The following is a 15,815-nucleotide window of genomic DNA, read 5'->3' as shown; positions in this document are numbered from 1 at the left end:
CAGGTCTTTTTTTTTTTTTTTTTGAAACTCTTTATGTTCTTTGGGTTGATTTCTATTGGGTCTAGGTTTTGATTTTTGTGTAACTGTGTTCTTTAGGTTTTCTGTGTTCTTGTTCTCTTTGTGCTTCAGAACCGAAATTACCCGACGGCTCTGACTTGCTTAACAGACGACCCGAGCCTCCAGGTTGGACCGAACGTTCGGGTGGTTGCAGTTCTATTTTATGTTCACCCGATCCAATCAGGTCGGGTGTGGGTTAACCCAAAACTTGATCCAACTCGACCCGACCCGTAGATAGCCCTACCCATGAGCTTGTGTTAGCATATTATTTTATTATTTTTTAAGGAAAGAATCATTTTTTTATAAGGGAGTAATCAATCTACTTTTTTAAAAGGAAAGAATCAAAGAATTTAATACTTCATTACAAATTTTTTTACAATCAAAATCTATTTAATTTTTTGTTTTGTTGATGGAAACTTATTTAAATTTTTTTTATTAATGCTTTAAATGGTTTTTATTTTTATCTTTAATAAAAAAAATGTTAAATGGTTAATTCAAAGTTGCTAGACTACTAGAAAAATATATGTGTAGTAAACTAAATTTAGCACAATCACTTTAAGTGTCTTAGTGGTTGGCGGAGTTCTCTTAAGAAATTCCTTTATAATGTTTCAAGATCAATCCTTTATAAACCTCCTATATATTTTTGTTATGAATTATGAGTTATTGGACTGGGCAATGGGTTGGGCTATTAGGCTAGCCCATTGGGTGCCCATATGTATAAAAACTAGCCCACGACCTGACCATTGGGCTAGTAGGCTACCCATGGGCCCCAATAATAACGGGTTGGGTTGCACATTAGCTTGGTGGGCCGTTAGGCATTTGGGTTCGGCCGTGGGCCATGGGCTATTTGGTGACCCTTACCCCAAACACAAATTCCTGCACTGCCCCTGGCTAGGCTGAAATGGTACCCACCCAAAGATGAGTAGGTGGGTTTAATTCTCACCTTAAACAAAAGCCTAGTAAATGGTGTTGGCTTAATAACCTACCGGTAAGATGCATTAGAAAATATACATATGTACAAAAGTTTAAATCAAAGAAAATATAATAGTTTGAATTTAAATAATTAAAACTCAACATACTATACGACAATTGTAGGGACATTTGAATTTTGATTTGCATTTGCAACATTGTGATCTTTATGTTCAATTATATTTGAATTCGGTGCTCATGCACAAAGTACTTGCACTACAAAAATAAAAAGAAGCCTATTGCGGGGGGCCAAAAACCGTCGTTAAAGCCCCAAAAACTGCCGCTAAATGTACATTTGACCTTTAGCGGCGGGTGCTATTGCGACAGTTATTCCTGCCATCGTTGTGATGCCGTTATAGATCTATTGCAGCAATAACAAAAAGCACCACTATAGATACACCTTTTAGCAGCGGTTTCGATTTATTGCGGCAGGTATAAAACCGCCGTCATACGACGTTTGAATTTGTGTCAATTGACTTTTAGTGGCAGGTTATGTATGCCGCTATTGGTGTTCACCTTTAGCGGTAGGCATATGGCGCCGCTATAGGCAATCAATTAAAACGGACTAATTGCACTTTTAACAGCAGGTAAAAATGCCACTATATGTTCGCACCTTTAGCGGCGAGTAGAAATGCCGCTATATGTTTGAACCTATAGCAGCGGGCGATAAGCGCTGCTAGGGTTTCATTTAAAACATAAGATGTGCACCTATTGCGGCACTTTTTGACCGCCGCTATAGGTTCTTTTTTTTTTTTTTTTTTTTTTTTCCTAGTGGGCTTTAAAACCACTATTTGCATCAAATATATTGTTTAGACCCATTACAAAGAACCTGTAATAGTTTTAGCTCTACTAACACAATACCACAAATGTAATTAATTAACAACACCACAAATGTCTCCAAACTAACGTAATATTAACATAGAAATAGATTATCAAATACATAACGTTGTCTATAACCACCATCATAAGATTAACAAAAAAAGATGTGGTTCTTTGAATAAAACAACTGCTCAAATTAAGCTAATACTATAATCAAAGTTCCAAATTGTTTAAAAATATCCTTCAACACTTGCAAAAAATGCAGTTGTTCTTCCGTAGTTCTTTGTACACAAAAAAGTCCTCGAACACCAAGATAAAACTTATAAGCTGCTTTGTTGATGGGATGCGGCTGACAATTTTTGGAGAGCTGGAGATTGTTGGGCTGAAGGAACATCCTACATACAAAGTATGATTACTCAATAAGGTCTCATACTGTAATACTTTCATTTTCTTCCACTGTTCAATCTTTCTTGATTTCTTCTTCATCTTCTTCTTCCTTTTTTTTCATAGCATTTTGTAAGTATATATGTCATGGAGAAACCCCAAGCACATAGAGTGATAGAGCCATAGAGGAGGTACACAATAGCACTAGGAAAAGAACAAAAACAGGGAAATTATCCAACCCCTATTTGAAACAGAAAATAAAAAGTTACAAAAAGTAACTTTATTTGACCATGCCTAAAACATTTTTGAGCCTATTTAATAGTTAAGAACACCACTCTGCCCCTTATTTCAATTTGTCTTTAAAAAATCATTTTTTTATTTCATATTTTGAAGTCCAAGAGTTTATGAATTAAAAAGAACTCAAGCTCACCCAATAACGGCCTATCTATAAGACCCTTTGAAATTCAAGAGAGAGAAATGTTGAGTAAATGTACACTCACCATTCCTAAAGAAAGGTTGACCTATTGGCTTTTCTTAGCAAAGTATGCTACAAGTTGAAGGTCACCAAGCTCCACACTACCGGTATTTGCTACTCTGTCCAACAAAAATACTGAACAAAGGGAGAATGGGAACAAAAATAATCATGAAGTGGCAACTATAATAAGTAGTTAAAGCACGAAGAACATATATCTTAACAAAACCCACTCAGCCTGTAAGCAGCCAATTATTTTCCCATACACCTTACAACCTATCCTTATAAAGGATTTAAGGGGTTGAGAACAAGATGGAACTTGTTAGACAAATCCTGAAGGCAGCAAGAGTACTAAAGACAATGAAAATCACCCAGTCACAGCAGTCTAGACCCAAGGAATAAGCCTAGTGTTCGCAAGAAATTGAGGAAGTTTCAAAGGAGCTCTCAGAATTGTCAAATTGCATTTGACGAAGGACATTTCACATAATGATAATATGTGGCATGCTGGTTCGTTCCTCTTGGATATTTCTTGTCACCTGCTTTGCTCCAATATTTTGTAATATGGCTATATGCATATGTAATTAGGTCCATGTTTGTGTAATTCATTTGCTATTTTGGCTATATCGAGTTTATTCCTATGGTACAGGAAAAATGCTTGAAGATTTCATTACTATTAGCCATCTCCAATTATACTAGTTTTTTAGTAAGCATGTTTTTTATTTGGGATTTTTTCCCCTTGATATAGCGCCCAAAGAAAAATCTAGATTAAAACCCTACATTGTGAATTGCATAGAAAGCAAGCAAGATAACAAAATTAGGAAACAACTTGCTGCTTTTGGACAGCACTTTGGCAGAGGATACAAAGATACAATGCATGCACACCTTTTCTGAATACAATGCATACCTTTTTAGCCTTTTAACAATAATGTATAGTCAATAATTTTTAACCTAGTCTGCTTACATGACTAAAAGTCTACATACTAAAAACCTCCTTCTTCCGAAGTTTCTGCAATGATAGTACCATCATCTAGCGTAACGCGATACTTTACTGCAGTGCATTGCCAACTAAAACCACTTTAGCATCTCCAAACAAAGCAAATAAAGCTTGAAATTGACACAATCCACACATTTCTAACAAAATTATACCACAAAATAACTAAGCAGTTAAGAGTACCAAAATAAAGCACTTTATTTTCTGTTATTATGAGGAGGTACTCACAATCAAATACAGAAAATAAAAACAAACCCATAAACAAACAAAATCAAATGAAGAAGAAGAAGAAGAAGAAGAAGAGAGAGAGAGAGAGAGAGAGAGAGAGAGAGAGAGAGAGAGAGAAACTTGAACAGTGGATGCATGCCTTTGCTTTTTACTTATAACTCTTTGATGTTAGATCAAAATAAAATCAGTTTATTTTGAAAAGATTGCTAATTTAATTTAGTCAAAAACAATAAATACAATAATTAAGAAGACATACACTTCTAGGAAAACTCACAAGAGTTTCACCTATTCCCTATGACTTTGGTAAAGTCTTTCACAGGATCAGATCGCCCTGCAACAATATTTTTCAGCCTATTGCTTTGAATTCTATGGACAAATTTTTCCTTTTTATTTTCTTGCAATTTTAATATATATTTCTGAGCCACTTCCACTTCCACTAGTTCTAATGTTCAAATGTTCAAATAGTATTTTTAATTATAGCACTAGAAAAAGTCAGCTACAGGGGAAACTATAGGTAAAAGTGGTTACAGATGTTGGTAGAAATGGATGGTTAGGAAAATTTTATTTTTTCTTTCATTTATAATAAAATCCCTAACCCTAACTCTTTGATGTTAGATCAAAAGAAGAAAAATATATTACATTCTCTGTTATTTTCTAAATTAGAAGAAAAGTTGCTATCCCATGGAGTATACATTTCGACAGGACAAATTAAAAATTAGCAGGTGTCTCATCATTTATAATAAACTAGACTCTGATTAAATGAACTGAATCATCTGATTCTGATCCTCCATATTATTGATGAAAATCCAATTTATGTTCAGTAAAGCACTTATATGCCTAAAGAAATCACATTGTCACAGGGTCAGCTTGTGGAGATACATTAGAAGTGGCTGGTTAACCTTCTCTAAACTCCTTGTTTATGATGTGGGAGACGGTACTAGAGTGAAATTTTGTAAGCATGTGTGGTGTGGGGAGTGTACTCTCCAAGAGGCCTTTGGGGAGCTTTATTGTCTTAGTAGGTCAAAGGATTCCTTGGTGGCTGAAGTTATGGGTTGGTCTGTTGGGAGGTTTCATTGGAATGTGCAATTTCGTTGTCCACCACAAGATTGGGAAGAAGAAGCCTTTGACTGATTTATGGGGTTGGTCTATGCTTCGACAGTGCGGGGGTTTGTCCCAGATAAGGTTTGTTGGAAGCCTTCAAGAAATAGAGGTTTTTAGGTTAGAGGGTATTATAGCTCCTTCTACCCTCCTACTCTCGTTTCCTTTCCATGGAGAATGATATGGCAATTGAAGGTTCCTCCGAGGTGGCTTTCTTTTCTTGGTCTGCTTCCTTAGGTAAGGTCTTAACAACAAACAACCTTCGTAAAAGACGAGTGATAGTGCTTGACTGGTGCTATATGTGTAAGAAGTGTGGGGAGTCGGTGGATCATCTTCTACTTCATTGCTCTATAGCTTGGGAGTTTTGAGGTCTTTGGTTTTCTGCTTGTTTGGTATTCAATGGGTTATGCCTCATACTGTTCTTGAGTTGAGGCTTGGCAAGGAAAGCTTGGGCGCTATCGTCACATTGATGTGTGGAAATTAGTGCCTCATTGCTTGATTTGGTGCATTTGGCATGAAAGGAATACTAGAAGCTTTGAGGATTGTGAACATTCTTTGTTGGAGATTAAGTCTTTTTTCTTACACACTCTCTTTGAATGGAGTGTGGTCTTTTCTCATTTTTCTTGTTATTCATTTTCTTTTTTTCTTGACCGTTTTTCTTTTGTTTCCTAATTTGTGCCCCCATAGTACATCCCTAATGTACTTGGTTTGGCAATCTTTCTATTATTAATAATATTCTTACGTTATTTATCAAAAAAAAAAAAAAAGAAATCGCATTGTCACCAAAATAAAATCGATACACAAAACAGCCTTGTGATTCAATCGCCTTCAAGAATAATAGGCATTGGTCTGGATTAGCATACATATGGGTTTAGATTCCACCTATTATGCATAGATATTTTGTAAAAATGATTGTAGGAATTGATTTCATGGAGTGCAGACTATAGCCCTACATATATATTATACATGAACAAAACAACCTCCTAAATACTTTAAAGGCCTTCAATTATCAATAAGCCAATTACCTATCAGTAGTTATCTCCCTAAATACAAAAATAGGAATAAATGACTCAACACTAAGTTGCTATTGAACTCACCTTAGCAGTTGCTCATACAACTATTTGACTCAATTTTTACTTTTCCATTTGTAGATTCCATTTGATGTGCAAAAAAATAGAAATTTGAAATAGTAAAAGTAGCACACAAATTGATTATTACCCGCAGACGAGCAACTTCTCCCAATTGCATTCCCAGCACACCTTCATCCCATCCTACAAATTGGTTCAAAGGGAAAAATAATTACTTCCAAAGGTATACTCTATAAATCTGCTAAACCAAAAAGGATGAACTCCTTAACATGAAATATGAAAGGAAAAAAAAAAAATTCAAGTTGTATGATAAATCTGCCATTCTGCTATTTATAGTGAATTCTCTTTAAATTGTATGAAAAAACAGAACATAGTGGATATGAAAGCAATAGCTAAAATATAAACCCATTAAAAAGAAACTTTTCCATCCCCTCAAGAAGTAATGGTAATGGATGAGTTAAAGTGGATATTTAAATAGACTTAAAAAAAAAGCTAGCAGTCATATCATTTATCTTGAGACTTTTGATCCATATAGAAAATATGTAACTTGCTACAATGTTTAACCATTAGTTCTCATATGACAGCACCGAATATTCAAACCTTCCACCTAATCAACAGCAGTAGCAGATTGGCAAATTTTATCAGGCAAAGAGCAACAGAGAAGAGAAAATGGGTGATCAAGGTTGATGGGACAAAACAAGGTCAAGCTTCAATTTGGAGTATCAAGCCTATCTTTCTACCCATGAACCGAATATTAGTAAACTTTTTTGACAACACATGCATATACTAGATCTCGAACCCACGACCTCATTCCCTACCTTCCTTTTGCAAGTAAAAGAGACATCATTTGAGCTAGAGTTCATTGCCTAAATACTGCTAAACTTATCAGACTAAAAAACAAAATCATACAAGAAACCAACCCAATGACACTAATTGGTCAAAACAAAATAAACTTTGTGGTTTCAAAAGCAACAAATTAAACGCCCCCCCAAAAAAAAGGAAGACCATTAAAGGAATCAAAAAGACACAAAACCTCAGAATTCACTGAAATTAGTCTCTTCAATCATGGTCTGCTAACTTAATCTATAATCCTCACACAAAAATACTCAAATTTGAAAAATATAGAACAAATTACAAGAAATTTTATGTTTGAATCTTGAAAAGGGTGGAGAGGACATTTTAATACACCTTACAACATAAATCAAGCCCATCAACAAATTAAAATAGAAAATTACATTTCTTTGTGCATAGAATTCAAATACAAAAAGAACGATGAACCTCAAAATTACTCAATTTTGAAAGGTATAAATCCAATCATCAGAAATTTAAGCTTGCTGTTAATCACAAAGGGGACAGAGAGGACATGTTACCCGCTTTACAACAGGAATCAAACCCATCAATAATTAACACTATACAATTGCATTTCTTTGTGTACCCGAATTAGTAAAATTTCCTGAAAATTTTTTCTTTTTTGAACCCAATTTTATTTAAATAAAAACGAAAAAATTGAAAATAAGTCCAAAAGAAAACACAATCTATAATCCTTGCACAAAAATACGCTAATTTGTAATGTACAAAACAACATGTTTAGAAAAATTTAAGTTTTTAAATAAATCACAAAGGTGACAGAGAGGACATTTTCACTTCAAAACATGAATCAAACCCATAAAATATTCGCACTATAAAATTGCATTTCTTTTGTAACTGAATTAGAAAAAGGCAACCCAATTTCATTTAAATAAAAATAAAAATAATAAAGCACTACCAAACAAGACCGTGAATGAAACCCTAGAAATGAAACAGAGAAATAGAAAATCAAAATGAATCAAAACAGCTTCGAAAGAAACACACACAAATCTGAAGAAAAGGAAAGAGAAGACTGACCTTCGGAGCTACGGCTACGCGATTTAGAGAGCGACGATATCGTGCTGGACGTCGAGCAGCCCACCAGATTGAGAGCGGTACACGATTTTGTCGACGGAGTAGGACTCGTCGGAGGTTTGGTGAGATGATTGAAAGGGACGTATTTGGCGCAGAAGAGGTGGGAGTATGTTGGGTTGTTGCGGTGGGGTTTGGAGACTGAGATGAGTTTTGGCTGAGATGGGAGACAATGAAGAGATTTTCGCAGTGTCTGAGAGAGAGAGAGTGTGTGTGGGAGACTAATAAAATGGCTAAAAATGAAAAGGGACAAAAAAACAAAGGGTAAATTTAGGACTAGGTGGGGGCAATTTAAGGGTCTATTGCGGTGGGTCATTGACACGCCGCTAAATAGGTCTATTGCAGCAAGTCATTGGTCTGCCGTTATAGTACGCCGCAAAATACTAGAACTATTATGGTAGGCCAATGTAACACCTGCAATAAATCTCATGTACAGCGACGAGCTAAAAACGCACCGCAATAGGCGATACATAGCGGCAGTTTTCACACTCGCCGCAATAGCTCGTTTTTCTTGTAGTGTTGGGGGTTTAGGGAGAAAATGTTCGAGTTACAAGAATAACAGCACGTTGTTATTATTTCTATTTAAATAAATAAATAAAACAAAAACCTGAATCTAGTTTGGGGGGTGACTTTTCAAAATCTCTCCTACCCCTTTCCCTCTCCCTTGTGTGAGTATGTTTGTTTTTCAAAAAATTAATTACTTTTGTACCATAAATAAGTAATTAACTCTAAGTGCATTTAATGTATTTCATAAAAATATAAACTTTTATATATTATTAATGCACTATTTATTTCATCTAATTACTCTTATACTATATAATAGCATATGGATAAAATTTAAGTACAGTACCTTACATATTTTTCCTTAAGTTTTCATCTTAATATTCAGTCATGTGGCTACTTAACTAAAAAATACACTTCCATCCCATGAGAAAAAACCATGAGAAAAAATTCAAATGGTAGAATCTTAAGAAGGGAACCTAAGAAACGACACCTAAGTATTGTACCTAAGTTTTGCTCACAGCATATTATAGAAATATATAAATAAACTCATAAATAAATATTTTAATAAAAACATTATTTTTTTTTCCTTTTAGAAGAAATAATAAATTTTGATTTTATGGTTAGGAGTTCAAAATCTTTTATATTTATTAATGTTATATATATATATATATATATATATAGAAGAAAACAACATTTGTTAAATCATGTTACAAACATAATTTTGTATGTGTAGGATATTCTTTGGTCCCCTAAAGAAATTTTTTGGGTCTACTACCATCCAAATCTACATCAATTAGAACTCATTTCCTTCTCCTTTGTGTGTGTTTTTCTTTCTCAAAAAAAAAAAAAAAAAAAAAAAAAAAAAAAGGTTATCCTAACATTACTTACCATATTACAGTATTAATAAACACTAATCTGTAAATGGGTGTTAAAGTGGCATGGATGCCAATTGTCAGTAAAGAATAAGAAATTTGAAACATTTTTAAAGTTTCTTGTATTAATTAGGTCTTTTTGACTGTGTGTTGTATTGTAAGTCTTTCAAAAATCCTCCCCCCTCTACCCCTGCGTGTGTCTTTGTCTATCAAAAGATTGTTTCTTATATTAAGGGGTAGAGACTAGAGACCGTGAGTCTAGCAAAAACGATAAAATATATATATATATATATATATATATATATTTTTTTTTTTTTGAGAGAGAAAACCTGAGAGAGTTATCAAGATGAAGATCATATGTAATCTAAAAGCTTACATTAGGGTCTTATTCTTGCAATGCTTGTATGCAGGGATGGATATAGTATACAAAGCTGCACTTAACTATGACATGAGCATCTTTGTGCTCAATGCCTATGAACACATATTGGCTACTTTGGTCATTGCACCTTTTGCTATGATTATTGATAGGTGAATTTCTCTTGTCTCTTTCCTTGAACACACACTTCTACACTTAGGGATTGTTTAGTTCGTTGTGATGTTACATTACATCATAATATTACATTATTGTAATCTTGCATTAATATAATCTCATTACAAGAATACAATATTACATTGTTTAGGAAGCTGGTGAGATTAAGATGATGTGATATATTTTGTAATTTTAGATTATAGTAACGTTATAAAAAATAAAATAAACCAAAAACCTTAATGTTACATTATCGTAATGTGCATCACATCAAAGGCACATCACAGCGAACCAAATGCCCCCTTAGGGTGATTTTATTAACAAATTTGTCTTCCTATATCTTGCAGAAAAAGAAGGGTACCCATGACGTTTTCAATTTTTGCTAAACTGGTTGTGCTCGCTTTACTGGAGCAAGTATTCTTCGAGTAATTTTTTTAAATATTATGTACAAAACATTAACATCTTAATTATATGTTGTTGTGGCAGGCCGATATTTGGTATGAACATGTTCGTGCTTGGAATGAAATATACAACAGCCAGAATTGTAGCCACAATGATCAATGCTCTTCTCGCCATGACATTCATATTAGCTTGATTAGTGAGGTAATTAAATTTGTAGTAGTCCTTTCTAGGCTGATATTTTTCTTTTTCTTTTTAATCTCAAAAAACCTATAGAATCTAATTTAACTTCTTTTCTAACTTTTTTTTTAAAATTTTATGGTAACTCTCAATCTAAATTCTATTAGATGCCCATGGAATTCTTTATCTAAGCGTAAAATGTTGATTTATCTCTGACTAGGCTTGAAAACTTAAATTTCAAAAGCAAGCAAACCTATGCCAAGATTGTAGGGACTATAGTAATAGTAGGAGGGGCAATGATTATGACATTCATAAAAGGTCCTAGATTTGAATTGATGCAAACAAAAGCAAAATCCAACCACGAACAACAAAGAGGTACTGGTGGGACAGATTCACATCATCATTCAATTATGGGTGGGGGAATAATATTAAGTGCTTGCTTCAGTTGGGCTTGTTTTTCCATTTTGCAAGTAAGGTTTTTCCTCATTAATTAACATGAAATATTGATAGATCTCTTCAACATAACATAACATATTAACATTAATTAACTTCGTGCTCAATTCTTTCAGACATTCACACTAAATACGTATCTCGAGCTTTCACTCACAGCTTGGATATGCTTCTTTGGTGCAATTGGAAACGTAATAGTGGCTCTAGTGATAAAGAAAGACAAAGCTGCTTGGGCTATTCATTGGGACGTTAAACTACTAGCAGTTCTTTATGGGGTAGGAATATAATATTAGTTAGGTATGAATTCTGTGTGGAAACCGTGTGTGTGACCATTGTACGTAAATTCAGTGTGGTCTATCACAAATGTACAGCTTGATATTATCACGCAAGCCATAAATATAAACCTTCTATCTATAACTAGGCCTTTCTGGTCAGTCCCTTCCACGAAGTAAAACAAATACAACTAAAAGAAACAGGATTAGCCTTAGACTTTAAATTTTTAAAAAAGAAAAGAAAAAAAGAACAAGAACATGAAGTTGATCAACCTGGGATTTACAATGGTCTCAAATGTAAAAAACTCTCTTGGAAAAATCTTGTTAGACTTGATTCTTTTTATTTGGAGGTTGATAGATTCCCCTCCAATCAAGCCCCTGAATCTTCTCAGGTATTATTTTTTTGTTTTCTCTTTTTAACTTTTTGTTTATCTATAGCCTATTCTAAAAATTATAGGACTAATGTAATATGTGTACCTTCGAAAATTTTAGATAAGCAGTAAACTAATAATTAAGTTAGTCTAAAATAAAACTAATCCAATTATGATTATTGTTATTATTTCGTTTCCAATATGATATTTGAAGTGTTTAGTGCAGGCCTTGGATTGGGGAAGCATAATGAAGCTAGCATTTTAGAGCATTGGGGTTGTGTATGGTGATTTGGGCACGTCGCCTTTGTATGTGTTACCAGGCATTTTTCCTACTGGGGTTAAGCACAATGACGATATACTTGGTGTGTTGTCTCTAATCTTTTACACTCTCATGTTAATCTTCCCTTGTGCTTAGCAATTTGCTTTAATAAATTAGTTATTGTATTTCTTGGATTCTCATTTTTATTGCCAGATGATAATTAGAAAGAAATTAATATTTCTTGATGATAGCACTTGCACACAAAATTGGGTTATGCTTATCAGTGTGTCAATAATAATGCTTTGAACTTTGAATGGTATTGATCTGTTATATATTGAATTGCTAGCAAGGAATACATTGTCATCAAACTATTCATTATTTTATAATGAAAATTGTATTGTTGTAAGGGGAACTTTTGCTCTATATTCTCTCGTTTGCCGCTATGCCAAGGTCAGCTTGATGCCCAACTAGCAAGCTGAAGACAAAGAAGTGTTCAATTACCGACTAGATGTGCCAAACCGATGGCTCAAGAGAGCATCCTTTATCAAAGCTATGCTTGAGAGTAACCAAATACTAAAGTATTTCATCTTGTTCATGACCATGCTTGGCACCTCCATGGTGATTGGAGATGGGATCCTCACACCATGTATATTAGGTACAATAGAGTGATATTCCTAAGTCCTACTTATCTCTTTACTGTTGGTTAAGAAGTTGTAAAAATTAAATTGTTTATTCAATTTATTTAGCTTAGTTACAATTATTTATAACCTTACATTTCATGAACTCTTTGTATCTAATATTCTGAATAACAATTTACACTATGATTTCCTCCTTGGTGTAGTATTGTTAGCAGTGGAGGGAGTTAAGGAAGCTACTAGTGCACTTACTAATAATACGATCATGTAGATTTCAATAGCAATTGTGATTATTTTGTTCCAAGTTCAGAGATTCGGGATAGATAAAATTGGCTATAGTTTTGCTCCAATACTAACAATTTGGTTTCTTTTCATCGGAACTATTGGCATGTACAACTTTGTGAAACATGATCCAGGGGTTATCAAGGCTGTCAATCCAATGTATATTGTTTAATATTTCATTAGGAATAAGAAGAATGCATGGATTTCTCTTAGAGGTGTGACAATGGTATTGTGCTTGTGTGAATGCTTGTGAAATGTTGTCCATTATGCTATGGCTTGCATGTTGTCCATCTTAAAGTTTTGTTGTTCAACTAGTTTTTTATTTGATTCTCGTGATTGTGGTACATACTTATAATATTTCTAGATTGTTGTTATAGTATAGAACACAAATTATAGAAGTGGCATAAATACTTATATATCCAATGCATTTGCTATCTGACCAAGAAAAAAAAGAGTTATAGCCACGTTTTTAAGATGTGACTATAGCTGTCCTCTATAGTCGTATTTTATAAATGCGGCTAAAGTATGTCTTATAGCCGCGTTTCTAGAAACGCGGCCATTGGTCCTGGCTTATAGCCGCATTTGTAAAAACACAGCTACAGACCCCTTAGGACTATAGTTACAGGTTTTAGTCCATGGCTAAAAAAAACGTGGCTATAAGCCGAATTGTCCTATAGCCACATTTTCGGGAGCTATAGCCGCGTTTTAAAAATGCAGCTATATGACCTTTTTTTTTTTTTTTTTTGTAGTGTACAAGGAAAAAAAGAAAAAGATTGCAAATAAGTAAAAAAAAAAAATTTCAAATCAAATTATTTCAATGATATCTTCATTGTAATAGATAATTACTTTATATTTGTCATTGCAATAAATTATAAAATAGTTGATATCTGGTTATTGCAATAATATCTTATTGTAGTTTTGTGTTTGCCATTACAATAGATTTTAAAAGAATTTATATTAAATTATTATTGCAATAAGCTATTAGTTCAAAATTTTTGTTGCAATAAGCTACCATTTCAGAATTTTTGTTGCAATAGATTGGAAAAATAATTGGTATCAATTTATTGCAATGATTTTCAAGGAAGCTACTAGTGCACTTACTAATAATACGATCATGTAGATTTCAGTAGCAATCATGATTATTTTGTTCCAATTTCAGAGATTCGGGACAGATAAAATTGGCTATAGTTTTGCTCCAGTACTAACAATTTGGTTTCTTTTCATCGGAACTATTGGCATGTAAAACTTTGTGAAACATGATCCAGGGGTTATCAAGGCAGTCAATCCAATGTATATTGTTGAATATTTCATTAGGAATAAGAAGAATGCATGGATTTCTCTTAGAGGTGTGACAATGGTATTGTGCTTGTGTGAATGCTTGTGAAATGTTATCCATGGTGCTATGGCTTGCATGTTGTCCATCTTAAAGTTTTGTTGTTCAACTAGTTTTTTATTTGATTCTCGTGATTGTGGTACATACTTATAATATTTCTAGATTGTTGTTATAGCATAGAACACAAATTATAGAAGTGACATAAATACTTATATATCCAATGCATTTGCCATCTGGCCAGGAAAAAAAAAGGGTTATAGCCGCGTTTTTAAGATGTGGTTGTAGCTGTCCTCTATAGCCGTGTTTTATAAATGCGGCTAAAGTATGTCCTATAGCCGTGTTTTTAGAAATGCGGCCATTGGTCCTGGCTTATAGCCGCATTTGTAAAAACATGGCTGTAGACCCCTCAGGACTATAGTTACGGGTTTTAGGCCATGGCTAAAAAAAAGGCGGCTATAAGCCGAATTGTCCTATAGCCACATTTTCGGGAGCTATAGCTGCGTTTTAAAAACGCAGCTATATGACGTTTTTTTTTTTTGGTAGTTTACAAGGAAAAAAAAAATATTGCAAATAAGTGAAAAAAAATATTTCAAATCAAATTATTTCAATGATATCTTCATTGTAATAGATAATTACTTTATATTTGTCATTGCAATAAATTATAAAATAGTTGATATCTGGTTATTGCAATAATATCTTATTGTAGTTTTGTGTTCGCCATTACAATAGATTTTAAAAGAATTTATATTAAATTATTATTGCAATAAGCTATTAGTTCAAAATTTTTGTTGCAATAAGCTACCATTTCAGAATTTTTGTTGCAATAGATTAGAAAAATAATTGGTATCAATTTATTGCAATGATTTTCAAGGAAGCTACTAGTGCACTTACTAATAATACGATCATGTAGATTTCAGTAGCAATCGTGATTATTTTGTTCCAAGTTTAGAGATTCGAGACAGATAAAATTGGCTATAGTTTTGCTCTAGTACTAACAATTTGGTTTCTTTTCATCGAAACTATTGGCATGTACAACTTTGTGAAACATGATCCAGGGGTTATCAAGGCAGTCAATCCAATGTATATTGTTGAATATTTCATTAGGAATAAGAAGAATGCATGGATTTCTCTTGGAGGTGTGACAATGGTATTGTGCTTGTGTGAATGCTTGTGAAATGTTGTCTATTGTGCTATGGCTTGCATGTTGTCCATCTTAAAGTTTTGTTGTTCAACTAGTTTTTTATTTGATTCTTGTGATTGTGGTACATACTTATAATATTTCTAGATTGTTGTTATACTATAGAACACAAATTATAGAAGTGGCATAAATACTTATATATCCAATGCATTTGCCATCTGGCCAGGAAAAAAAAGGGTTATAGCCGCGTTTTTAAGATGTGGCTGTAGCTGTCCTCTATAGCCGTGTTTTATAAATGCGGCTAAAGTATTTCCTATAGCCATGTTTTTAGAAATGCGGCCATTAGTCCTGGCTTATAGCCGCATTTGTAAAAACACGGCTACAGACCCCTTAGGACTATAGTTATGGGTTTTAGGCCATGGCTAAAAAAAGCGCGGCTATAAACCGAATTGTCCTATAGCCACATTTTTGAGAGCTATAGCCGCATTTTAAAAAAGCAGCTATATGACTTTTTTTTTTTTTTTTAGTGTACAAGGAAAAAAAGAAAAAG

The 15,815-nt window shown here is 33.6% G+C and overlaps 2 protein-coding genes across 2 annotated transcripts; one reads left to right on the top strand and one right to left on the bottom strand.

Annotated features, from left to right (window-relative positions):
• Positions 1-1,918: 1,918 nt before the first annotated feature.
• LOC115970180 lies at positions 1,919-8,360 on the bottom strand. Its single transcript, XM_031089842.1, has 3 exons — positions 7,991-8,360; positions 6,237-6,289; positions 1,919-2,240 (listed from the first exon to the last, which is right to left on the bottom strand). Exons 1-3 carry the CDS (start codon positions 8,358-8,360, stop codon positions 2,166-2,168), a joined length of 498 nt encoding a protein of 165 aa, XP_030945702.1. The 3' UTR covers positions 1,919-2,165.
• A 1,472-nt stretch (positions 8,361-9,832) lies between these two features.
• On the top strand, positions 9,833-11,262 carry LOC115970179 (WAT1-related protein At2g39510-like). Its single transcript, XM_031089840.1, has 4 exons — positions 9,833-9,948; positions 10,294-10,360; positions 10,433-10,549; positions 11,095-11,262. Exons 1-4 carry the CDS (start codon positions 9,833-9,835, stop codon positions 11,260-11,262), a joined length of 468 nt encoding a protein of 155 aa, XP_030945700.1.
• Positions 11,263-15,815: the final 4,553 nt, after the last annotated feature.

The sequence above is a fragment of the Quercus lobata genome, chromosome 12, assembly GCF_001633185.2.
Source record: "Quercus lobata isolate SW786 chromosome 12, ValleyOak3.0 Primary Assembly, whole genome shotgun sequence".
In the NCBI taxonomy this organism is placed as follows: Eukaryota; Viridiplantae; Streptophyta; class Magnoliopsida; order Fagales; family Fagaceae; genus Quercus; species Quercus lobata.
This window is presented reverse-complemented; position numbering and strand designations above follow the sequence as displayed.